Below are 26,195 nucleotides of genomic sequence, written 5' to 3' on the forward strand. Positions count from 1 at the left end.
GAAGTCCAGGGATCGTGTGAAAGGAAGCTATTGTGATAATCCAACTGAGCAATGAAGAGACCTGAGTTAAGGTTTTGGCAGTAAGGATGGAAGGAAGAGGGTGGATATGAGAGCTATTTGGAAAGCAGAATCAGTAAGTCTTGGTAACTGATAGAGAGGGAAACAGAGAGGTATCTAGCGACACAGTGCAACCAAGAGCATTCATTGTATTGCCATATCCTACACTTGCTGGTGTATATTCTCCAGTATCATCTAGAGTGTAAAGGAACTCGAAAATCTAGCCGGTGCCTTTTTACTTTTAAGGTGGAATCACCCTCCTAAAAATAAAGAAATCCAGTGAGTGGAAATTGAAACTAGGAGTTCTGCTAGGATCTGTTCAACTCCTTGCTTAGTTGAATAGGCCTTGGCCTTAATTGAGCTTCACATTCCTTTTTAACTTGGTGAGTCACAAAGAAATTTCTCTGCAAGTGAACTCTCAATGCTTCCACGAAACTCCTCTATTTCCTGTTGTTGTTAATGACTTTAGATACCACATGAGCAATTGTATACACCTTAGCCGTGGCTAATGAATATCAACATGTTAATAAACAGATACTTCCTTCAACATATTCAATACCTGTGCTTTGGCTTTCCTCCTGCTCTGCCACCTGCCCGAAGGCAGCCATATAACAGCCTTGAAAAGTAAGGGGAAAGCCAAGTTTTAAGAAATTATCCTTTAAATGAAATCGCAGTTGATTTCCTTTAGCCTCAGAATAATTTCTAAGAGACAATGGCAATTTTTGCTGTTTTTCTTTGACTTCTGTGATTTCCTCAATGCATGCAACACTAATGATTTAGAGATGGTTTTTCAAAGAAAAAAGAAATGCTATTATGTTGAATGTAATCATTGATCTTAAAAGGTTCTTGATTTTATGAAAAGTTAAATATAAAAATAAATATGTTTCTTAGAATAAGCAGGGTCTTTTCTGGGGCTTATTACTTGAGAGATAATGACATTGAGTAGAAAAGAACCTAATATGTCTCATTTGGGGTGTTTCCCCCTAATCAGAACCATACCTCATTCATTTATCCCTCAGAAGTAAACGGAAGACAAGGGCTATCTCTGTCCCTTGGTTCCTTAGTAACAGGTTTAGAAATATTTTGAAAGTGACTGAACTTGGTAGTAGATGGCCTTAATCAAAATGGCAACTTCAAAATGATCCATTGTTTTTACTCCCTAGGGATGATTGTTGTCTATTGTTAGCAAGGCATTTATTTAGCATTTTTAAGCATTAGATATTTCTCTACTGCTATATTTATTTTTCAAAACTAAACTAAGGTTTGTTATCTTTAATTTTTATTTGCCTTGTTAATATGTTAATTGGTGTTTTTTATTGAGGTGCAATTCTTAGAACATAAAATTTGCAGTATTAAAGTATATTCATTGGTTTTAGTATATGCACTATGTTGTGCAACTACAACCACTGTCTAGTTCCAGAACATTTCTGTTACCCTCAAAATAACCCCCATACCCATTAACAACAGTCCCAATCACAACCCCCTCTCCCATTCCTCTGACAACCAATAATGTACTTCTGTCTCTGGATTTGCCTATTCTGGACATTTCTTGTAAATGAGAATCATAAAAATTATGTGGCCTTTTGTATCTGACTTCTTTCATTTAGCATAATGATTTCAAAGTTTATCCATATTGGAACATGCATCAGTATTTAATTTCTTTTTATTGCCAAATAGTATACCATTGTATGGATAATACCGTATTGTATTAATCCATCATCAGTTAATGATCATGTGGAATTTTTTCCCTTTTTGGCTATTAAGAATAATTCTGTAAACAGTAATATACCAGTTTTTGTGTGACCATGTATTTTCATTTCTCCTGTCTATATACTAAGAGTGTAGTTGATGGGTCATATGGTAATTTTCTATTTTTTTGAGGAACTGCCAGACTTTTTTTATAGCTGCTGTACCATTTTACCTTCCCACCAGCAATTTATGAGTGTCTCAATTTCTCCAAAACTTAGGTTTTAGTAATAATGCTAAGGGCTAATATTTGAGAGCTTACTATATACTAGGTCTTATGCTATTTTACATACAGTATTTAGTTCAAAACACACCCCCAATCATGGCAAATTAAACTACTCCCAAGGTCACATAGATAGTGGATGCTGAAGCAAGGATTGAACACAAGTTTGTCTCATGCCACAGCATGAATACGTAATGGAAAGTATTTCACATATTGGAAAATATTTCCACATACTTTTAACTTTGTAAAATGTTCCCTAAAGAGTACTGTTTACTCTGTGGTAAGGTGTGAGCAGCCATAATTTATGCTCATAACTGAATTGTATGTGGTGATGTAGCAAGAGCTAGATATGTAATGGGGAAAAATAGGAACTTTGCTAATTACTGTGTGTATAAATTACTTCTTTTGAACCCTCTGTTTTCTCATGAAAGTACATGTGAATATTCTCAGCATATTGCCTTGTCAAATAGTTGGAAACTAGCAAATGTTATTTAAATAATAATAATAATGAATTAGAGGGGCGCCTGAGTGTCTCAGTCATTAAGCATCTGCCTTCGGCTCAGGTCATGATCCCAGGGTCCTGGGATCGAGCCCTGCATCAGGCTCCCTGCTCTGCGGGGAACCTGCTTCTCCCTCTCCCACTCCCCCTGCTTGTGTCCCCTCTCTCGCTGTGTCTCTCTCTGTCAAATAAATAAATAAAATCTTAACAAAAAAATAAAGAATTATAATGAATTAGAGAAATAACAGTGATTTTAGGGAACTTTTTTTCTTTGCTGTGGCTGGTGTCCTTTGGAAACTAACAGCAACTTGGGCCAAATTATCTATACTTTTGGATATAGAAGTACTGGGTTTTATTTTCTTTGGTTTTCTACTGAACTCCTATGTGACTTCAGGTGGTCCAATGAATGTTTTGTGATAATAATATACCTGAAGGCCTTCCCATAGAGCAGCAAACTGAATTACCTTAATTATGGCTGGGAAACCTCTGTGACAAGTGTGCTCTTGAGTAGACTTCAGGAACGCGCTTCTCTTCTTCAGATGTTTTCTTTTCCAAGCGTGCACACCTGTCAGTTATATACTTAGAAGTACTGCTCCTTCATAGCAGTTATTTACCTAGTAAACATTCCTATAACTCAAATATTAATGTTTTCAAAGAAGTTATATAAAAATCATAAAGTTATTTCTCATTGCTTTAGCTCAGCAGATAAACCTAAGAAGTAAAAATAAAATCTTGTAGTTTCCTAAGTATAAAATGTTCCTACCATTAAAAATTGTTGTGTTGCTATTATATAGTTGTCGCTATTTTTGTTTGAGCTGAAAATGAGAGGATGGAGTATATAAGATTTATGTCAGATTTTAAAAACTTCTGGGGCACTTGGGTGGTACAGTCGGTTGAGCATCAGACTCTCGGTTTTGGCTAAGGTCGTGAACTCAGGGTCATGAGTTCCAGTCCCTCATTGGCCTCCTCCGGATGGAGTCTGCTTGGGTTCTCTCTCTCTCTAAAATAAATAATATATCTTTTTTTAAAAAAACCTTGTTTTGACTGTTGTCTATGGTATGAAATATATATATATTTATGAAATTTAACAACTTGCAAAATTCAGGATACCCTCCCTCATACCATATGCAAAAATTAAGTCAAATCCTGTCAACAACCTAAATGAAGGAGGTAAAACAGACCTCTTAGAATAAAACAGAGGGATAGATCTTCATAACCTTAGATTTGGCATAGATTCTTAGATACGACCCCAAAATCATGTGAACAAGAGAAAGATGAATCGGACTTGATGAAAATTAAAAACTTGTGCATCGAAGGACATAGTGAAGTGCAAAGACAACCTGCAGAATGGGAGAAAATATTTGCAAATTATATAAGTGATTAGAATTTAATATCTAGACTATATAAGAAACTCCTAAAACTCAACAAAAGGATAACCCAATTTAAAAATGAACAAAATATTTGAGTAGACATTTGTCCAAAGATATACCAAGATTAATAAATTAGCATATGAACAGTACTCAACATCTTTAGTCATTAGGGAAATGCAAATCAAAACCACAATGAGGTATCACTTTACACCTAATAGGATGGCTATTAAAAAAAAAAAAGGAAAGAAGTATTGGTGAGGTTGTGAAGATATTGAAACCCTCCTGTGCTCCTAATGGGAATGCAAAATGGTGCAGCTGCTGTGGAAAACAGTTTTGCAGTTCCTCAAAAAGCCAAACATAGAATTGCCATATGACCCAGCAGTTCCACTCCTAGCTGTATCTTTAAAAGAATTGAAAAGACTCAGATACTTGTATGCCAGTGTTTATTGCAGAATAACTCATAATAGCCAAAAGGTTGTAACTACCCAATTGTCAGTCAGCAGATGAATGGATAAACAAAATGTGGTATATTCATACAATGGAATATCTTTCATTCCTAAAAAAGAATGGAGTTCTTATACTTGCTACAACATGGATAAACCTTGAAAATATGTTAATGTGAAAGAAGCCAGGCACAAAAGGACAAATATTGGATGGTTCCACTTATATGAACAGTCTAGAATAGGCAGATTCATAGAGACAGAAGGTATATAGGTTACTAGGTCCTGCAGGGTGGGAGGAGAGTGGGGAGTTTTTGCTTTGGGTTAAAGAGTTTCTGTTTGGATGATTAGGAAGTTTTGGAAATAAAACATGGTAATGGTTATACAACATTGTGAATGTAATGCTACTGAATTGTACACTTAATGGTTAAAATGGCAAATTTTATTTTTACATTTTGTATATATATAAATATAAATATAAAATTATATATATATGTATACACACACACACACATCTCACCACAGTAAAATTATGAAGAGTACAACTGTCAGGGAATTTTCTGTAGATCTAGACGTAATCTTAGCTTACACATTTTCACGGTCATGTTGGATACAGAGCATGCATAAAAAGGGAAGCCGTTCGGGACGCCTGGGTGGCTCAAACGGTTAGGCGTCTGCCTTTGGCTCAGGTCGTGATCCCGGGGTCCTGGGATTGAGTCCCGCGTTGGGCTCCCTGCTGCGCGGGGAGTCTGCTTCTCCCTCTGCCCGCTGCTCCCCCCATTTGTGCACGTGCTCTCTGTCTCTGGCAAATGAATGAATAAAATACTTTTTTGGAAAGGGAAGCCATTCAGTATAATATAGGGTTTATTAACCTTAAAACTGTGAGTTATTTTACTAGCAAAAACGAGTTTATTAGGGAATAGCAGAGACTTTTGATTAAGGACAAGCAAGCTAGGCAAGTCCAGAGAACAGAAGAGAGGACCTCTCTTTTATGGAGGGAAGGAGGTGTTGGGAAGGACTATAAACTAGGAGTCCTAAACTGAAAGTTTGTAATATAATGGCTTTTCATTGGCTGAGTTGTGACTGTCTTTCATTGGCTGGGCCGTTTACTGGCAAGAAGAAAACCTGGCTGGGGTAGTCAGGTAGTACTTGTTCTGTCTGCAATTGACTAGTGGTAGGGCGTGAGAGCTCCCCCTTCTGGCCTCCTGTCTGCATTTTAAATAAGGTTAATTACCCAGAAAATAAATGTAGGAAATTAAAACAAGTCAATCACCAATAATTTTATTTAAATCTTAGACATGTTATGTATGTATGTATATGAAACAAAAATGTCATGAAATGATGTTTATGTACAGTTTGAAGAACACTGATCTACTTCCTGCCAGCTCTTAATTCCTTCTGTTTCTTCTTAAGTTACAGTTGGTTCTAAAAATAGTTTTAGGTTTGCATTTACATAAGGAAGTTATAGCATGGTGAGTATTTGATAGGCATCTTTCTTATCTCTTTTACTAGCAGCAAAAACCTCCACTTCACAGGTGAAGATCCTGAAATTCAAAGAGGTAATTGATTGAAACAAGATCACATTTCTGATAGGAGAGCAAGGGTTTGAATCTCAACCTGTATGATCCTAGAGCCTTATCTCCACTTTTACCTAGATTACTGATGTAAAGCAGATTTCTTAGAAAGAGGCCCTTAAGAATCACACTCTTCATTTTAGTTACATTTTAGGTATATGGTTAATCTTACTTATGAATATAAAAGAGCTATGATAGAGATTTTGTTTTTCTTGCTAGACTTATTTCACATATTTTCAGGGTACCTTTTTCCTTGACCAAGATTTCAGAATAGGCTACTTTTGAGAGTAGCCTTTCAAATTTTTGCCATGTGTAAATGTGCCCAATTTATAAGTTAACAGAGATTTTAGCTGCCTGTCCCTCTAATCCTGAGCTCCTTTAGCAGGAGTTATAATATCTTATTTATCCTGGTGTCAAGCACAAAGTCTGGGACACAGTACATTCCTGATAAAATGTAGAATGAGCTAATTAATTAATACATGCAAAACTCAGTTGGAGTTTTGGTATTCTTTCTGATTTTTAAAACCATGTTGCTTGAGAAATCTTGCCATTGAAATATTTCCTGTATATATTTTAAGGAATTAAACATCCATTCTATACAAGTCTTAATGCATTCTTATAGGCATACCCAGATATTCCCTAATAATAGTAAATTTTCTCAATAGTTATAGCAGAGAACATTGACACAGTAAATATTTATTGAATGACCACTATCAGCAAGGCCCTGTACTTGGTAGGTACTATAGAAAATAGAAGAATCAGACTTTGTATTTACTTTCAAAAATCTTGTAGTTTTACAGGGTTCCCACTTCAAATGAAATGTTATATTGTAATTGTATGTATGTATTGAAATGTATATTGTTCAAATGACAGTTATATTGTAAATAGTAAGACCATATATTAATCATGAAACTTACTGCTTTTGTAAAGTGCACATGCACTAAGCAACCTGAATCTGCCTTTCTTAAGTAGCTTAGCTCAAGCTTCAACCCCTTTCCCTTGAATTGTTGGAAAATAGGCTTTAGTGGGTCTCCTAGACGTCAGACTCTATTATCCTGTCTGTCTTGCACAGTGCAACAGAACTGTTTTTTAATAGTGCTTCCAAATGCTTGTTGAGCCCCCATATTTATGAGCCATGACCTATTTTCACAGCCTTGCTCCCTCCCTTCCCTCACGGCCTTGTCTGTGTCCACTCCCAAACCCAAGCACTTGTGATCTAGAGCTCTAGGGCTCAGCAGAAAGAACTCCTTTCCACTTTCACATTGACAGGACATACCAGTATCACTCACATCCCCCTGGCTTTGCATATTCTGTTTTTTTTTCTTCCTGCAATTCTTTTCACCTCCTTGCCTTGTAAAACCTATTTATCCTCCAGGTCCTAGCATAAAAATCACCACTTAAATAAAACTTTACTCTTGAGTTGTTGCAGTTGATCTCCTTTTATGCATTGGCTGAATTAGGGTTTCTCTCCTCTCTATTTTTGTAGTAGTTGATAAATCTATTAGTTACTCAGTTTGTAGATAACTCACTGAGTCCTTCTCCCCTGTAATTATATGTTTACATCTCTCTTTCTGAATTCTGCACTTCTTAAAACAGAGACTCTTAATTCAGCTTTCCCTTCCCAATATTTAATATGTTCAGCAAATGTTCGGTTTAGCCCTCCAAGAAGAATATTACATACAAAATGGTTGGACATACTGAAATATTAGGTCAGGGAGACTTGGTGAGGTGTAATTTGAATATAAAGAATGGACCTAGATAGTTTATAGTTCTCATTCTAGCCTTTGTTCACAATTCTCTTAGTGACAGCTGACCTGATTGGTGTCCTAAATATATATTGATTTCACTGTAATAACTAATAACCGTAAATAACTAAAATACCAAATACTATTACTCTCATTCCTTGGGTAAAGCACATAACTTCTGAGGATAAGAGTACATACATCTAAAGCGTCTGAGAATTGACTGTATTAATATTTTATTTATTTTTATTTTTTAAAGGTTTTATTTGTCAGAGAGAAAGAGCACAAGCAGGGGGAGTGGCAGGCTGAGGGAGAAGCAGGCTCCCCACTGAGCAAGGAGCCCAATGCAGGACTGGATCCCAGGACCCTGGGATCATTACCTGAGCCAAAGGCAGACACACAACCGACTGACCCACCCAAGCGCTCCAGCTGTGTTAATATTTTAAAGCAATAACAACAGTAGTTGGCACATAGTAAACATGCAGTAAATGTTAGCTGTTACTATTATTCTAGTAAGAATTTTTAATGTTCTTAAAGGTGTGCTGTCTTGGATGGTGGTTAACCTAAAAGAATTTTTTTTAATTGAGGTAAAAGCATTATTTTTGTGTTTCATTCATTTATTCATCAGATATTTTGTTTTGTATCCGCTGGCTCTCGTACTTTGTTACAAGCTAGGGACATGAAGATGAGTCGACTTCTCAGAGCTCAGCTGTAAAATTCTTGACTCAGATTTGAAAAAGTTTGTATAAAGACTGTATGATCCAGTGGAAAGAACTCTGAACCAGGAGTCATAAGCTTCCAGTCTCAGCTCAGTCACTAACTTTGAGCGAGATACTTCTTAGATGTCATATATATCACCTCAACCTCATTAGGTACAAAACAGATCTCTTGTTAACTCCCTTCTCTTAGGTATTATCTTAATACCTTCGTTTAAAAGTACTTTCATCCTTCTGTTTGTTCAGGCTAAGGAATGTAGATGTGACCTTTGTTTTTCCTTTCCAGTCACTGTCCACATCTGTTCTATCAAAAGTCCTGATGATTCTACCTCCAAAATACAGCTACTTCTTTTCCCACTACTGCCACAATAGTCCATGGCTATCTCTTGCCTTAAAATTGGTTTCCAAGTTTCCATTTTTTCCCCTTTACAATCCATTTACAGCAGATATTTTTGAAACATGGATCAGATTTTGTTATTCCCCCATTTAAAATCCTCCAGTGGCCTCCCATTATATTTGAAATAAAATTTTAATTCCTTACCCTGGCCTCCATAATTTTGCCCTTGCTTACCTCTTTAACCTTATCTTCTGCCACTTTTCCTCTTTATTCTACTTAATTTATACTGATAATTTTTTCTGTTTTTCTAATATGCCAAACTTGAAGGGCTTTGTGCTAGCTTGTTTCTTCTGCCTGGAGCATTCCTACTTCAGATCTTCTTGTGGCTGATTTCTGTGTCTCAACTTTTTATGTCAAATGTCAGTTTTTTTAATGAGGCCTTCTCTGAGCACCCAACCAGAGTAATACACAAACTTTCTGTAGCACATCACTGTTTTATTTTTAACATAGCATTTGCCTCTACTTGGTATTTTCTTATTTTTACCTGTTGTACTATCTTTTAGAATATAAGCTCCATGATAGCAGGTTGCCTGTCTTCTTCATCATGGTATCTCAGCTCCTTGACTAGTTTCTGCCATAGAGTAGGTACTCAGTAAATATTGGTGGAATCACCAGATAAATTAATCTCTTTATAAACTTAACATGTTTCTCAATTATAAAATAAAGATTTTCTTCTGAATGGTATCTGAAGAACCCTCCAACCCCTAAGATAATTAAGGGCAGTGAAGACAGACTTTATTCACTAATTATTATGGTAGGAGAAGGAGCCGAGCTCAATTCCAATTTGCCCAGAGGTGACTGGTATTTTAAAGGGCGACTGAGGGTTTCAGGAGTTGGAAATGAGGGACGAAAAGGGGGTTAGAGAAAGGAACATTTACAAAAAGTAAGTATGAGGGTTGATCTGAAAGTTGGTCAGTCAACTTGATTAGGCCTTCTGTGCCTGCTAACTTTGAAAGATAAACTTTCTACCCTCCCACAGAGTCTTAAAGAGGTCCTATGCTTCCTGATGATTACAAATCAAAGGAATGGCTTTCAAGTCCTTGAGAAAGACACTCTTACAGGAGATACATACACATCTCAAAGGGACAGAGAGAAGTATACAATTGTAAGGTTTTGTTTATTATATTTTTAAAATAAATGGAAAAGGGAATTCAGGGACTTAGATCAGGTGTTGCCTGGAACACACAGTAAATTCTTTTGGAAACCTTGAGTTTTCTAGACAGGAACTCAAGGGGAGCAGAGTGGTCCCAGGGACAAGTCCTGAGGCTGGAAGAAACCATGTTAGAGTTTGATTTAGTCTCACTTTTTTTTTTTTTTAAAGATTTTATTTATTCATTTGAGAGAGAGAGAGCATGAGTGGGGGGAGGATTTAGTCTCTTAATTCAGGTGTTTGGATGTTCGTGCTGAGGGCTTTTGCAGTTCTCTGCTCCACCCCATCCCTCCCCTTTTTAATGCCCCCCCATCCTGCTCCCTTTTAATGCTTTATATTCTGTGTTGTCAAAAAGAGAAGGATTATATGTCTCCAAGATTAATGTGTTAATGATCTCACTGAGATAAATTCTGTGTATTTGCGGTATAGGTATGTGAAAGCACCTTTCCTATAAGTGTTGAGATGATGTGGACTTGTCAGTCCCCCATCCCATTTCCCATCCTCACCCTTGTTTTTCTCTGTGTAAGTTAGGAGGAGAGACAGCCCCAGGGGTGACTGGAATGGCAGCAGGCAGGTGGCCAAGACGCCTGAATGGCATTCAGCCTTGCAGGCACAGAACTTTGATTTCATGTGTATATCAGAAAGGCTGTTCCTCAGGCACCGTACAGGGGGATACAACAGGATATGACCTCTCATTAATCAGATTAGAGAGAATCAGACATAAAACCAGTATTATGGAATAATAACTTAGGATGATAAATATGAACATTATACAAAAATGTTCATGTTTTAGATACTGGATCATTCTCTAAAGAGAAATTACATGCAAAACCAAATTATATTTGCAAGACTGTTTGATCAGAATCAAGTTGGAGCATGGGGAGTTAATATGAATTAATAATCTACTAAGGATTCTCTTGCTGCAAGTGATCCAGGCTTGCTGGGTCCTTGGACCCAGAAGGGGTCTCCCAGGATCAGCCAAGAAGGTCCTTGGCTTTTTTTTTTTTTCCTTTTTTTTCATCATATCATGTGCCCTCCTTAATACCCATCACCCAATTACCCCATCCCCCCCCCACCTCCCCTCCAGCAGCTTGGCTTTGTGCAGGATAGAAATCAAATGTGAGCCAAGAGGAAGTGAGAGCAGAGTTTATTAAAGATGTAGAGAGAGTGAAGATACAGACAGAGCGTCTGGGAGACTCAGGAAAGGAGAGTGAGTCTTGCTTGGGGTCTGGGTTTTTATTGAGGATTGTTGTCTGGTTCACGAGTCTTCTCACGCATCCGTAAACAAAGATGAGTGTTTAGATGTTTCTCATAAGTCACTTATCACTGGTGCCAGCCAGGGGTCTTGATGAGTCAGTGGTCTTGGAAAGCATTCATGTTGACCCTGCCTGGTTACTCCTTAGATGTTATCTATTGTGCTGGAAGACTTCCAAAGAAGTCATTACCTCCTTGACCTTTAGAAGGAGGACATACATTATCTGTTCCATAAGATGTGTAAGGTCAGGGTGTAGATCCTAGCAGGAATAGAAGCAGGGAAAAAAAGCAGTTTTACAAGGGGTCCCTTCAGTTTTTGTGTCTCACAAGGATCCAGGAATAACTGTCATAGACAGTCTCATAGACACAGCTAGTTTCTGGCACTCTAGGCAAACATTGGCCCATGAGCCAAATCTGGCCTGCTGTCTACTTATGTATGGCTTGAAAACTAAGAGTGGTTTTAACATATTTAAATGGTTCGGAGAATGGTTGACATATGAAAACTACATGAAATTCACATTTCCTTATCCATAACTAAAGTGGTATTGGAACACAGCCAAGTTTATTCATTTATATATTTTCTGTGGTTGCTTTTTGCGCTACAACAGCAGAGTTGAATAGTTGAAAAGAGACCATATGGTCTGCAAAGCCTAAATTATTTCCTGTTTGGCCCTTAACAGAAAAAGTTTGCTGACCCCTAGTGTAGATTTATATAGTCCTGCATAATTATTTGTCATTTACAGTATTCATTTTTTTTTTTTTACAGTCTTTACTTTGTGGTAGCAATAGGTTATGGCTGTTTGGGCAAATATAATAAGTTTCAAGGTTTATTTTTCCATAAATGGCACAATAATATGTCTACATTGCCTTATTAAAGAAACAAAATGAATAGCATATTCATCTCTGAATATCAGCACAAGAATTTTGCACCCTAAGCTATAAATAAGGAAGGTCAGTAAATTGAAGGTAAGTAGTGTGAGGCAGAGAGGCCCCTATCTTAATTATCTATTTATCTACCCCTCTTTCACTTTCACTTTTCTCCCCTTTCACATGATAAAAGATAATTTTTTTCTTTTTTAAGATTTTATTTATTTGAAAGTGAGAGAGAGAGAGAGCACGAGAGGGGGAAGGGTCAGAGGGAGAAGCAGACTGCCCGCTGAGCAGGGAGCCCAATGCGGGACTCAATCCTGGGACTCCAGGATCATGACCTGAGCGGAGGGCAGACGGTTAACCTACTGAGCCACCCAGGTGCCCAATAAAAGATAATTAAGAGTTGTTCATTTGTATTTGATATTTGACTGCATGAGCCATTGACTGTGCCTTGGTACTTGGGTTATCAAGCAGGCTCCAGTTGGAGCTGTGTCATTCTCAGCCCCTCTCAGATGCTGAACCTGAGCTTCCCCACACTCAGATTTAGTCTTTAAGATTGCCAGCCAACATCCTCTTCTTTTAGGGGTGTGGTATACAACAGAACACTCAGGAGGTGCTTCATCCAAGTCAAAAGCTGGGTTGTACATTCTTGATTATCTCTCTGGGGTTTTTTTTTTTTTTTTTTTTGAGATATTAGTCACATATCATGAAATGTTCCCTTTTAAAGCATACAATTCAGTGTTTTTTAGTATACTCACAAGGATGTGCAGTTACCACCACTCTCTTAATTCTAGAACATTTATCACTCTGAAAAGGAATCTACTCATTAGCAATCATTCCCTATTCCTCCCTCTACCTTCCCCCTGGCAACTACTAGTAAACTTTTAGTCTGTATGTGTTTGACTGTTTTGTAAGTTTCATATACATAGAGCCATACAATATGTAACCTTTTGTATGTGGTTTCATTGACTGGGCATAATGTTTTTTATGTTTATCCAAACTGTAGGGCGCCTGGGTGGCTCAGTTGGTTAAGCGACTGCCTTCGGCTCAGGTCATGATCCTGGAGTCCCGGGATCGAGTCCCGCATCGGGCTCCCTGCTCAGCAGGGAGTCTGCTTCTCCCTCTGACCCTCCCCCCTCTCATGTGCTCTCTCTCTCTCTCTCTCTCTCATTCTCACTCTCTCAAATAAATAAAAAAATCTTTAAAAAAAAAAACAAACTGTAGAATGTATCACTACTTCATTCCTTTTTATAGCTGTATAAAATTCCACTGTATGGATATTCCACATATTATTTATCCATTTATCAGTTGATGATATTTGGGTTGTTTCCACCTTTTAGCTGTTATAAAAAATGCTACTTCGAACGTTATATGGGTTTTTCCTGTATAAATACCTAGAAATGGAATTGCTACGTCACATGGTAACTCAATGTTAACATTTTGAGGAGCTGCTTAGGTTTTTTAGGAAGCAGCTGCACCATTTTATATTCCCATCAACAACCTGTGCATTTCGGTCTCTCCACATCCTCACCAACATTTACTATTATTTTTCTTTTTTTTTTTTTTTAAGATTTATTTTTGTTTGAAAGAGAGAGAGCACGAGCATGCAAGTGTGGGGAACAGCAGAGGGAGAGGGAGAGAGAGAATCTCCAGCAGACTCCCCATTGAGCTGAGCGTGGAGCCCAATGTGGGGCTGGATCTCAGGACCCTGAGATCACTGAGCCGCCCAGGCGCCCCTTATTTTTCTTTTTTGATTACAGCTATCCTTATGGATATGAAGTAGTATTCCATTGTGGTTTTGATTTGCATTTCCTTAATGACTAATGATGATCATATTTTCCTGTGCTTGTTGACCATTTGTATATATTCTTTGGCAAAATGTAATTCAGATTCTGACCTTTTAGCTTTGATATAATTACTTTAGGGTCCTCCCTGTGTAATATTCCCCAAATTTCCTTTTCCTTGGTGTATCAATTTTTTTTTCTCTCTACAATATATAGTGCTGTCAGTCAGACATACGGTATTCCAGAGAATGGAGAGCTTATTCTTCCTTTGTGCCTTTGAAGATCTCCCATTATGTTGTTCCTAGCCATACTGCCTGCCTTATTATTTTCTTTTTCTATCCTAACGATGATCTCGTATGATTTTATTATATAGTTGGTAAAAAAAGATGACACTGGTGCTGAACAGGAAAAGGGTGACATTCCTAGGAGGGGAGGGCCAGCCTCGTCTTATTCTTAGGTCAGTGTGGTTGTACAAGCAGTTCCACTTGCCTGCTTGGGTTTCTCCTGCCTGCCTATCTAGTTAATTGCCCAAGCTCCCAAGTGATCTTGTCCCTTGGTTGGTTCTTCTCCCTTGACCTTCATTATACTCTTTGCCCCTTGGATTAGAACAAAGAGCATGAAGCTGCTAGACTCTTGGTATCATTTTTCATGGCTATTTTGTAACATTTAAGATGAATATTATTACTGCTCCCCTTTTATGGCTGAAGAAACTGGCTCGCGGAGGTCATACAACCCATGGCATTTCTCCTGATTAGTCCTTATTATTGAGTGGAATGGTTATCCATATCTTCTTTCCTCGGATTGTTACAGTGGCTCTGGTTTGCCTGAAATGCTTGTATAGGGAGAGAAACCTAGAAATTTAAGTTATTGCCACATTATAGATGGTCTCGAATGACAAGCAATGGGATCTTTACCCGTAAAAAGGAGGACATTGAGTTGGAGAGTGGCTTTATTAAAAATGTGCCTACAGGAGCGCCTGGGTAGCTCAGTCAGTCAAACGTCCTACTCTTGATTTTGGCTCGGATCGTGATCTTGGGGTTATGGGATTGAGCCCCGCATTAACCTCTGCACTCAGCGCAGAGTCTGCTTGTCTCTCTCCCTCTGCTTCCCCCCACCCCTGCTCGCTTGCTCTCAAATAAATAAATAAAATACAATCTTTTTTAAAATGTGCCTATAATTTGGCATGCTTTTTGAATGCTACCTCTCTTCTAGGGATGGAGCTAAATCAACTATTGTCCTCAAGGAACTTCTAGGCCATTTGGAAGGGCAATTAGATAATTTTTGCATTTGGGAAAATGTGTATAAAATTCTTGAGAGCAGAGGAGAGAGCTGTAGAGATCACTGCTTAACTTAAATTCAGACATTAGTTAACTAGTAAACATTTCTGGTGTATTTGAGGATGGATTTGGCTTGGAGTGTATTTGTTATAAACTCGTTCCGTTATAAATACGTATAAACAAGAACAGTTAACATAATTGTACAATAAAATACCAGTGTAAATAGAAATTTCTTTTATATATTAAGATCCTAACTTTGTTTGACAGATATGCCAAGAGTTTAATAGCACCTGGGCATGGGAGATGGAGAAGAAGGGCTATCTTGAAATGAGTGTTGAATGCAAACTAGCACTCCTAAAGGTAATGAATTTATTATCTTTTACAATTATTTTAATAAATTCACCAATAGTCTTTTCAAGAATAATGTCATCTAAAAGCTTTAATCGAATCATTGAAAATTTTCTACATAAGAAAATTTGGGAGACTAGTACACAGTGCTTTTGAAATATAATATGATTTTTGTGTCATTGATAGTATTAAACCTGTAAATTTAAGTAATATTAAAGTGTTAACTTGAAATAATGTCTTTTTAAATTGCTTATTCTAAATCAGGTTGTACAAAAGTGGGGAGAGGATAGTGAAAGATGGATAAACTACACATATTTTTTCTGCTCCCATCCCTGAATCAGTTTTATGGTTAAACATACCACATTTACATGATAGAGAAACATTTATGGGTTATTTTAAGCCATGTTATGACTATTTTCCAGTACCTCTGCGAGTGTCAGTTTGATGACAATCTCAAATTCAAGAACATTATCAATGAGGAGGATGCTGATACCATGCGTCTCCAACCAATTGGCCGAGACAAAGATGGCCTCATGTACTGGTACCAGTTGGATCAAGATCACAATGTCAGAATGTACATAGAAGAACAGGATGATCAAGATGGCTCTTCATGGAAATGCATTGTCAGGTATCTTTTATTGGCATCTTTTCACATTTATTTGTGTGTTTTTTAATCTCTTCTCTACAAGAATATAATCCCTGAGGCTAGGGTAGTCCTTTTTTTGTGGGGTTGGAGAATTGCCAGGACCTAGCCTAGTGCCCAGCACAGTACCCATAGTGGGCACTTAATTATTTCTCAAACAAATAAATAAATTTAGCATGGTGGTCCATATCAGCACATGTACCTTATACTTCAGGAAGCTGGAATCTGACAAATAGTAATGCACCAATAATATGCACAGAAAAACCCATCATTAGAAATACAAGACAAGCATTGTTTGGTTCTTATCTAGCTACAGTTTTCTATTAGGTATTATTTATTTATTTCTAATTGTTTTAATTTGGCCAGTTCATTTTGGCACTTTAATATATTTTTTAATCTTTACTGTGCGTGTATTTCTTTACTAGGGTTCTGAAGAAATATGAGGAATATTGTGCCCTTTTTTGACATAGTCCTTTTTTAAAAAAAAAATCTTGGTTACTTATTTGTATTTTTTTTTTTTTTTTTTTTAGTTTTATTTTTAAGTAATCTCTGCACCCAACTGGGGCTCGAACCCACAACCCTGACATCAAGAGTCGCATATTCTACCAACTGAGCCAGCCCCTCTTATTTGTATTGATAGATACATTTGAGTGGAAACATTTCATGTAAAACCTTAAAATAAAACTTTATTTTTTAATCATTAAGTGACACTAGCATCATTATTCAGAATCGTTGTGTCTCTGGGGCACCTGGTTGGCTCATTTGGTTAAGCCTCTGACTCTTGATTTCAGCTCAGGTCATGATCTTGGGGTCATGGAATCGAGCCCTGCCTTCACCTCCTCGCTCAGCAGGGAGTCTGCTGGAGAAATCTCTATCTCTCTGTCCGCTCCCCCCCCCCCCACGCTCTTGTATGCTCTCTCTCTCTTTCAAATAAATAAATCTTAAAAAGAAGAATCTCTGTGTCTCAATTTTCTATTTTTGCCATGTAATTATTTAGAATTTATTTCATTAATACCCACAGTTTATATTAATTTTGAAATGATTAGGATCTATAAATAAATCTATAACTAAAATAGGGAAAACTAGTGAGTATATAACTGGCTTATGAAAAACTCCTTGACTTCAACTTAACCTCTGACTTTGCTCATTTTCAGTTTTAGCAGATTTGTGTTAGTGATTATTAATGTTTTAAAGAAATAATCTGGAAATGTGAATATTTGTTTGTGTCAGGGAAGCTCAACTTTCGTGCCTTAAGAATAAATATGAGGGGTGCCTGGGTGGCTCAGTCGGTTAAGTGTCTGCCTTCGGCTCGGGTCATGATGGGGATCGAGCCCCATGTGGGGTTCCCTGCTCAGTGGGGAGTCTACTTTTCCCTCTCCCTTTGCCCCTCCCCCTGCTTGTGCACTCTCTCTCTCGCTCTCAAATAATAAAATCTTTTAAAAAAGAGAATAAATGTGAATCGAATGAGTTTATAGGGGAGTGTTTTATAAGCACCCTTTAATCATATTATAATGTGATTCTCCATATAGTTAATGTACTAAATTAGCAAAGTAGTCCTGAAATGAAATTCACTTACCATCTCTCCCTATGAATTCTTACACTGAATGAAGTTCTATTCATGATGTCTTACCACTTCTACTATTTCCTGTATCAACCTTGCATAGTTGTTTAAGCGATATTCTCTCCTACTTTGTAGATGAAGAAAATATGATAGAGAAAAATAATTATAATTATTACTGATGAGTCATAATGCTTAAAACAATTTCTAATGTACAGTGTTTTAATTAGATCATACCCTAATGCATGATGTGAGAGAAGTGTTGAGGTGATGTGTTTAAAGTTAACTGTGCTTAAATCTGGGTTCCTCTGTTTACCATCTGAAGGCAGATTGCTTAATTTGTTTGATATTCTCTTTCCTGCACTTTAAGATGAGGATGATAGTAAAATTATTGTGAGGAATATATACATTTATATTGTATAGCGACTTGTGTAATTAAGCACTATGCTGAGCAATTGTGGTTATACTAGTGAGTATAGTACAGCTCTCGGATCTGTAGATGAGCTTCAGGCACCTGTGGAAATCCCTTTTATTGTAAATAGTAGCTCTTAGTTTTATTTAATATGTATATTTTCTGGGGAAATACCATTGTTTTCCACAAATTCTCAGTTTGGTCTGTTTATGCTTCATATACTTGACATGTTCTGTGACATGGCATTTCAGTTACCTTTAAATTGACGCAATAGTACTACTTTTGACAAATGTGGTGAACTGTCTTGTGTCTCTTATTTTTGTGAATGTTGAATGTGAAAAGCATTGTGTTATTTTTGGCGACGTGTTATTCTTGCCTGTCGCCAAAATTATCATCTTAGTTGTCATTAAAATACATTATGTACCCCAAATAATGTGTACAACATTATCCTACTTGGCCCAGATGACATCCTTCCTGGAGTCTGGTATTTAGATTCGGATGCCAGACTCTAAGAAGAACATTAGTAGAATAAGTCCTTTATGTGAAGAACCACAAAGAAGATGATTGAATGAGCTGAAAATATTTGATCCAGCAGAAATTTAGGGAGATAGACCTATCTTTAAACATTTAAAGGATTGATTTGTGTAAGAGTATTTCTCTTAAGAGTATTTCTCTCAAGCACTGAGCCAGGATCAGTGGATACAAATTATGGGAAAGTAGAACTGAGCTTAGAGAAGTGAGAACGTTTGCTTTTTTATATTGCAGAGAAATTATTGTTTTAAAACTGATAGATGATATTAAAAGCATTTTCTAAACTTGTAGGAGTAGGGTGTTTAAGGAGGCAGTACTCTTTTTAGCAAGAAATTCCCTTAGAAACTGAGATAAGTGAAGAGCAAGTAAAGCAAATAGAATTTTGACTTTTTTATTTAATATATTATACTTCAATATTTTTCTTCATTGGTGAATATTGTTTTTTACTAGTGAAATGAAAAATCTGCTTCTCTTCATTTCTTTAAAGTAATGCTAATTTTCTTGGAGATCTCTGGTGTTGGAAACATGTTTCTGCCTGACTCTCAAAAGAAGATTATGTGACAAAAGTTATCTGGTCTTTAAAATTCTGGGTTGTTGTTTTTTTTTAAGCTGTAAGTCAGTCTTTTTAAATGATTGATAAATTTTAAAATGTGAACTTTGCAACTTAAAAATCAAATGAAGTATTTTTCTAAAAATAGAGATCCATAAAAAAGGAATTTTCTATATTTGATCTTCTGAAAATTTAATACCTAGACAATATACAGTGTTTGCTCTCAGACCACAAAATGGAATTAAACTAGAAATCAGTTGTAGGAAGAGATCTTTAAAATCCCCACATATTTAGATATTAGGTAATACACTTCCACATAGCACTTGGGTCAAAGAAGAAATCTCAAGACAAAATGTTTAAATTATTTTCAGTTAAATGAAAATGAAAATATAACATACCAAATTTATGGTTAAAAATTTTCAGTGAAAATAATACTTAGAAGAAACTTCTCATATAAAGCAAAGGCTGATTCTTTGAAAAGATCAGTAAGATTGATAAGCCACTAGCCAGGCTAACTAAGAAAAAAAGAGAGTGGACACAAATTAGTGATGTCAGAAATGAAAAACAGGACATCACTACAAATCCCATGAACATCAAAAGGATAATTAAGGAATACCATGAATAACTCCATGCCCACAAATTGGTAACCTAGATGAAATGGACCAATTCCTTGAAAGACATAATCTGCCAAAATTCTCACCAGAAGAAACAGACAAATATGAACAGGTCTCTATCTGTTAAAGAAATTGCATCAATAGTTAATAACCTAAAACAGAAAGCACCAAGCCCAGATGGGTTCACTAGTGAATTCCACCATCATTTAAGGAAGGAATTATACCAATTCTCTCGAATCTCTTTCAGAAGATATGAGAAGGGATAATTCCTAACTCATCTTATAAGATCAACATTACCCTAATAAGAAAATGAGACAAAGACATTACAAGATAGGAAAACTTTAGACCAACATCTCTCATGAGCATAGATGTAAAAATCCTCAAAAATTCCTTTTCAACATCATACTTGAAGTCCTAGCTAATGTACTAAGAGAAGTAAAGGGAGTAAGAGATAGAGATTGGGAAGGAAAAAAATAAAACTCTCTTTATGTGCACATAACATGATCATCATCTATGTAGAAAATCTGGAAGCGTTAACAAAAAAACATTCCTGGAATTTATAAGCGATTATAGCAGGGTGGCAGGAGATGTGGTTAATACACAAATGTCTCCTATATATCATCAGTGAGCATGTGGAATCTGAAATGTAAAACACAATATACCAATTATATTATCTTCCCCAAAATTGAAATACTTAGGTATAAATCTGATAAAATATTAACAAATCTATCTGAGGAAAAATACAAAACTCTGATGAAATAACCCAAGAGGAACTAAATAAACGGAGAGATGTTCCATATTTGTGGATAGAACACTTAATATTGTCCAGATGTCACTTCTTCCCAACTTAAAATCTGTAGATTTAGTGCAATCATAATCAAAACCCCTGCACGTTATTTTGTGGATATTGACAAACTTATTTTAAAATTTATATGTAAAGGCAAAAAGCCCAGAATAGTTAGCACAATATTGAAGAAAAACTAAGAAGACTGACACTGACTTCACAACCTATATAAAGCTACAGTAATTAAGACAGTGTGGTATTGGTGAAAAGAAGAGACAGATATAGGGACACCTGGCTGACTCAGTCAGTGAAGCATGTGACTCTCGATCTTAGGGTTGTGAGTTTGAGCCCCATGTTGGGCGTAGAGATTCCTAACACACACACACACACACACACACACACACACACACACACAAACACACACAAAAAGACTAGAGAAATATATAGTGTAGCAGAATAAGGAGCCTTGAAATAGACCCATATGAAGGAGCAAAGGCAATACAGTGCAGAAAAGATAATGATGCTGGAAAAAAAGGATATCCATATGCAGAACAATGAATCTAGACACAGACGTTACACTCTTAACAGGAATTAACTCAAAATTAATTATAAACCTTCTTAGAAAATGCAAAACTATGGAACTCCAAGAAGATAACACAGAAGCAAATCTAGATGATCTTGGGTTTGGCAATAACTTCTTTGGTAAAGCACCAAAGGCACAATCCATGAAAATATTTACCAAAGATGTATTTGATAAAGGCCTATTATCCAAAATATACAGAGAACTCTTAAAACTCAACAATAAGAAAACAACCTGATTTAAGGGACACCTGGGTGGCTCATTTGGTTGAGCATCCAACTCTTGGTTTCAGCTCAGGTCATGATCTTTGGGTCATGGGGTTGGGCCCACCTTGGGCTTCCTGCTCAGCGGGAAGTCTGCTTCCCTTCTCCCTCTCTCTCTGCTCCTCTCCCTGTTCGCACTCTCTCTAAAATAAATCTTCAAAAAAAAAGAAAACAACCTGATTTAAAAATGGACCAAAGACCCTAAAACATGTTACCAATGAAGATATACAGATGGAAAATACACACATATATTTGTATATCTGTACAAATTATACTTTTCATGTGGTCCACATCATATATCATCAGTGAAAGGTAAATTAAAATGAGATACTACTGTACGCCTATTAGAATGGCCAAATCCAGAACACTGACAACAGCAAATGCAGACAAGGATGTGGAGCAACAGAAACTCTCAACCATTGCTGGTGGAAATGCAAAATGGTATAGCCATTTTGGAATACAGTTTGATGGTTTCTTATAAAATTAAACACCATATGATTCAGCAACCAAATACTCCTTGGTATTTGCCCAAAGGAGTTAAAGAGTTACGTCCACACAAAAACCTGCACACAAATGTTTATGGCAGCTTTTTTCATACTTGCCAAAACTTGAAAGCAACCAAAATCTCAAAAATGATGAACTTTCATTTCAAAGTATGTAAATTATACCTCAATAAAAATGTTTTAAGAATTGTAATGATTTGACAATCATTTTCAAAAAGCCAAATTCTAAACAGTGTGTCGAGTTTTCATGTATCCAAAATGACAAACTGTCAAAGACATTTCTAAACCATATGCTCCTAGTATAGCACAGTGATTGAGAAGATGGTCTTGGAAGTCAGACTATAATTCAGTTCTGCCTTTCATCTGTACTAACTGTGACCTTAGGTAAATTACTGTACCTCTCTGCAATGTCCTCACTTTCCTCCTCTATAAAATGGGGGGTAATACTAGTACCTTTTTAATCAGGTTATATTGGGATTATATGAACTAGTTCATGTAAAGTGCTTGGAGTAGTGCCTGGAACATAGTAATTACTAATGTTAACTTCTGTTATTGATACTAATGCTGTTGATATTACTCATTAATGTCTGTCTTCCTTCAGGTTCTTGGCCCCCATAAGAAATACTGTCACTCTCCATTATCTTCTCTCTTTTGTCACCTCATTAATTTGGAATCAAATGAAAAAAGATGTAAAAGTATTATATACTATAATACTTACAAAGAATTGCCATATTCAGGGGTACCTGGGTGGCTCAGTTGGTTAAGCGTCTGCCTTCAGCTCAGGTCATGATCTCAGGGTCCTGGGATCCTGCCCTGAATCTGGCTCCCTGCTCAGCGGGAAGCCTGCTTCTCCTTCTCCCACTCCACTGCTTGTGTTCCCTCTCTTGCTGTGTCTCTCTCTGTCAAATAAATAAAATCTTAAAAAAAAAAAAAAGAATTGTTATATTCACACTGTACTGTGCTCTGGAAATGCAGACACTTGATGCAGTTTCTTAAGGAGTTCCAAATTGCGGGAGAAAGAGGGAAGTAGTAAATGATAATAAAGGGTCCTAAATGTGATCTGTGATGGAAATCATTCTGGTGTGCTGTTTAGGACCCAGTACCTAACCCATACTTGGCAGAGGATGATGCCTGTGCTTGGACTTGTTTTTGTCTGTTTTTTTGTTTTGTTTTGTTATGGTATTGTACTATCAGCTCAATTGCTTCTTTGAGGATTAATCCCTACCACTAAGTCTTAACTCTGAACAACCCTTAGACTAGGAAAGAAAATCATATTCCACAATATAATAATTAGGATGCTATGCTCCGTTTCACCGAAGTCTAAATTAAATTTAGGTACAGATAGTGAAACACAAGAGTTTAGAATCTGTTAGTCAAAGTCAGTCTCCTTGTTAATCTGACCTTCTAACCTTTCTACTCAACATATTTGTCCCATCTCAGTTAATAGTCACATCCTTTCACCTGCTTGGATCTAAAACTTGGGGGCACATTCTTGACTTTTCTTTTTCTCTCACTTCACATCCACTCTATCAGCAAATCCAAACAGCTCTATGCAAAGTGTATCCAGTGTGATCATTCCTCATCCCCTTCATAGCTATAATCTTGTCCAAGCCACCGTCATTTTTGTTTTTTTAAGATGTATTTATTTATTTCAGGAGAGAGAGAGCGTGCACATGCACACACCAGTGGGTGAGGGAGTGGGGAGGAGGAGAGGGAGAATCTCAGACTCCCTGCTGAGCGTGGAGCCCGATGCGGGGCTCCATCTCACCACCCTGAGACTATGACCTGAGCTGAAACCAAGAGTTGGGCGCCCAGCTGACTGAGCCATCCAGGCACCCCTCATTTTTGTTTTTAATACAGTTCAGTGGTTTTTAATATGTTCACAAAGTTGTGCAGCTACCACCGCTATCAAATTCCAGGACATTTTCCTCACCCCATAAAGAAATCCTGTACCACATACCACATTAGCAGTTTTAATCACCATTCTCCCTTTACTCAGCCAGTGGCATCTGCCAGTCTGCTTTCTGTTTCTATAATTTGCCTATTCCAGACATTTCATAAACAGAATCATACAATATGTGCCCATTGTGTCTGGCTTCTTTTGGAGAGCACAGTCATTTCAAGGTTCATTTATGTAGTTAAATCAGTACTTTGTTCTTTTTTATGGCTAAATAATATTGACTTGTAGGATATACCACAGTTGTTTATTCATCCTATGCTTATTTTAGAAAGGATAGTTGGGGTAGCCATGAGGAACACATTCCAGTCTAACAGCAGAAGTGCAGACACCTGACATCCTGAGAGAGCATGGTATTTTGGAGGGATATATCTAATACACCTCAGTGAATAAATGTTTTAGAGCAAACAAAGCCAGCATTGGAGGGAGAGAGAGCAGAACACTGAATTGTTAGTGTCCATAGTCTATTTTCAGAGTTCCTATGGATAGTGGTAAGAATTTTGGGTATAATTTGAATATATGTTTATAAAAATCCCCTCTGACTAGTTCAAATTTGGGATTTTTAAAAATAATTCGCATACCAGATCTCATTATTAGATCAAAATAGAATTCCAAAGATGGATAGTTTTCTGTTTTCATATAATATATGACTACATGAAGCTTGCATTTTGACACAGTCGCCAGGTTATTAGCTTTTTAGGGAGTTCATCAGTAAATTTTTCTGCTAAATTTCGTTGTTTCTTAGTCCAGTAATTGACATGGATTTTGTAGCAGTATTGGTTCTCTTCTAATGCTTTGAAGCTTTTTAAAATAGGTACAGTGAGCAATTTAAATATATTCAGTTCCCAGAATGACTTCAAAAAATAACAAGAAGGTTGAGGCACTTTTTACATATGGAATTCTTAGTGTACTAAGAGAAGTAATAACATTAAGTGGGGAGAGCCTTAGGTTAGAAGCAGGTTGGTGTAATGAAGTTAGGAAATAGGAACTTTGCCAAAAATAAATTTTTTTAAAAGATTTTATTTGTCAGAGAGGAAGAGCACGAGCAGGGGGAGCTGCAGGCAGGGGGAGAAGCAGGCTCAATCTGAGCTGAAGGCAGATGCTTAACCGACTGAGCCACCCAGGCATCCCCAAAATAAATTTTTTTAATGTATCTAAGTTTTACTGTTATTTTTTGTGAAGTGGAGGCAATGCCGAAGAGGATTCTGAAAGGTCTTAATCTGACCTACTATTAGATGAATAAAATTCTAAAACCTCATTTTATTTGTAATATGTGTAACCTATGAATTCATTCTCATACACAATATTAATAATACGTATAAACCTGTGTGCTTATTCCCATACATAATGGCAAAATGATTGTCATTTTAATTACTGAAAAATATTGTTTTCCTTAGGAGGCCATTTTAATAACATTCGAGCGAATCCTGTCTTTTATAGATAAGGAAGCTGAAGCCTAGTGAAGATAGAGGACTTGTCCAGAGGCACATAGCCATCTAGGTTAGGAACAGGAATTCTATTTATTCATTAAATGTTTCCTTACTTAAGAGCCTACTTCATAAGGCAGTGTCCCTGCAATCACCAGAGTTGAGCTGGGATGGAGGTGGCAGGGGACAGGGTAGAGGACGTTTGTGGCATGACAGATAAGAACAGAAGTCATTTCTTTTTTTTTTTTAAGATTTTATTTATTTATTTGACACAGAGAGAGACAGCGAGAGAGGGAACACAAGCAGTGGGAGAGGGAGAAGCAGGCCTCCCGCTGAGCAGGGAGCCCGATGCGGGGCTCGATCCCACGACCTGAGCCGAAGGCAGACGCTTAACCGACTGAGCCACCCAGGCGCCCCCAAACAGAAGTTCCTGAATAGGAACTACATAGGATTAGAGGTGCATACACAGTGTTTTGACAACACAGATGGGAAGATTATGGTGTTGATTAATTAACTCAGTGGCAGATCTAACACTGACTTTTCTATCTTAATCCAGGGTTTCCTTTTTCTCTTCACTGTTACACATCACTTATCTGAGAAGGTGAAATAGCCAAGTGAGCTTTCTTGTTTGTAGGTGGCATCTAAATCAACCCATCTATCAGAGCTCTGGTCTGGGTATTAAAAATAGAGAATTGATAAATTAAATCTTATTTATTTGGGATTTTCTTGTATTTTTGATTCAAGTTGAATTCCCTTCCTGTAGTTGTAAGCTGTAATTGATAGAACAACATTCAGATTCCTAAATTCTTAGGTTTTTGAACTGTGTTATAAGAGCTGACTTTGTTGTAATTACTCAGAAAGACCTGGATCATAATTTTATAACAGTATCAAATATTATTCTTTCTCTAGGTAGAACAGAGTCCTTA

The 26,195-nt window shown here is 36.9% G+C and overlaps 1 protein-coding gene across 2 annotated transcripts in view; it reads left to right on the plus strand.

Annotated features, from left to right (window-relative positions):
- RSF1 (remodeling and spacing factor 1) overlaps nucleotides 1-26,195 on the plus strand; it is a 159,506-nt gene that overhangs the window by 71,865 nt on the left and 61,446 nt on the right. For both annotated transcript variants that reach the window (XM_027578467.2, XM_027578466.2), the window contains exons 3-4: nucleotides 15,367-15,459; nucleotides 15,870-16,075. In XM_027578467.2, coding sequence (XP_027434268.1) covers nucleotides 15,367-15,459; nucleotides 15,870-16,075 — 299 coding nt within the window. The remainder of the gene's footprint in view (nucleotides 1-15,366; nucleotides 15,460-15,869; nucleotides 16,076-26,195) is intronic.

This window comes from Zalophus californianus, chromosome 11, assembly GCF_009762305.2.
Source record: "Zalophus californianus isolate mZalCal1 chromosome 11, mZalCal1.pri.v2, whole genome shotgun sequence".
Taxonomy (NCBI): domain Eukaryota; kingdom Metazoa; phylum Chordata; class Mammalia; order Carnivora; family Otariidae; genus Zalophus; species Zalophus californianus.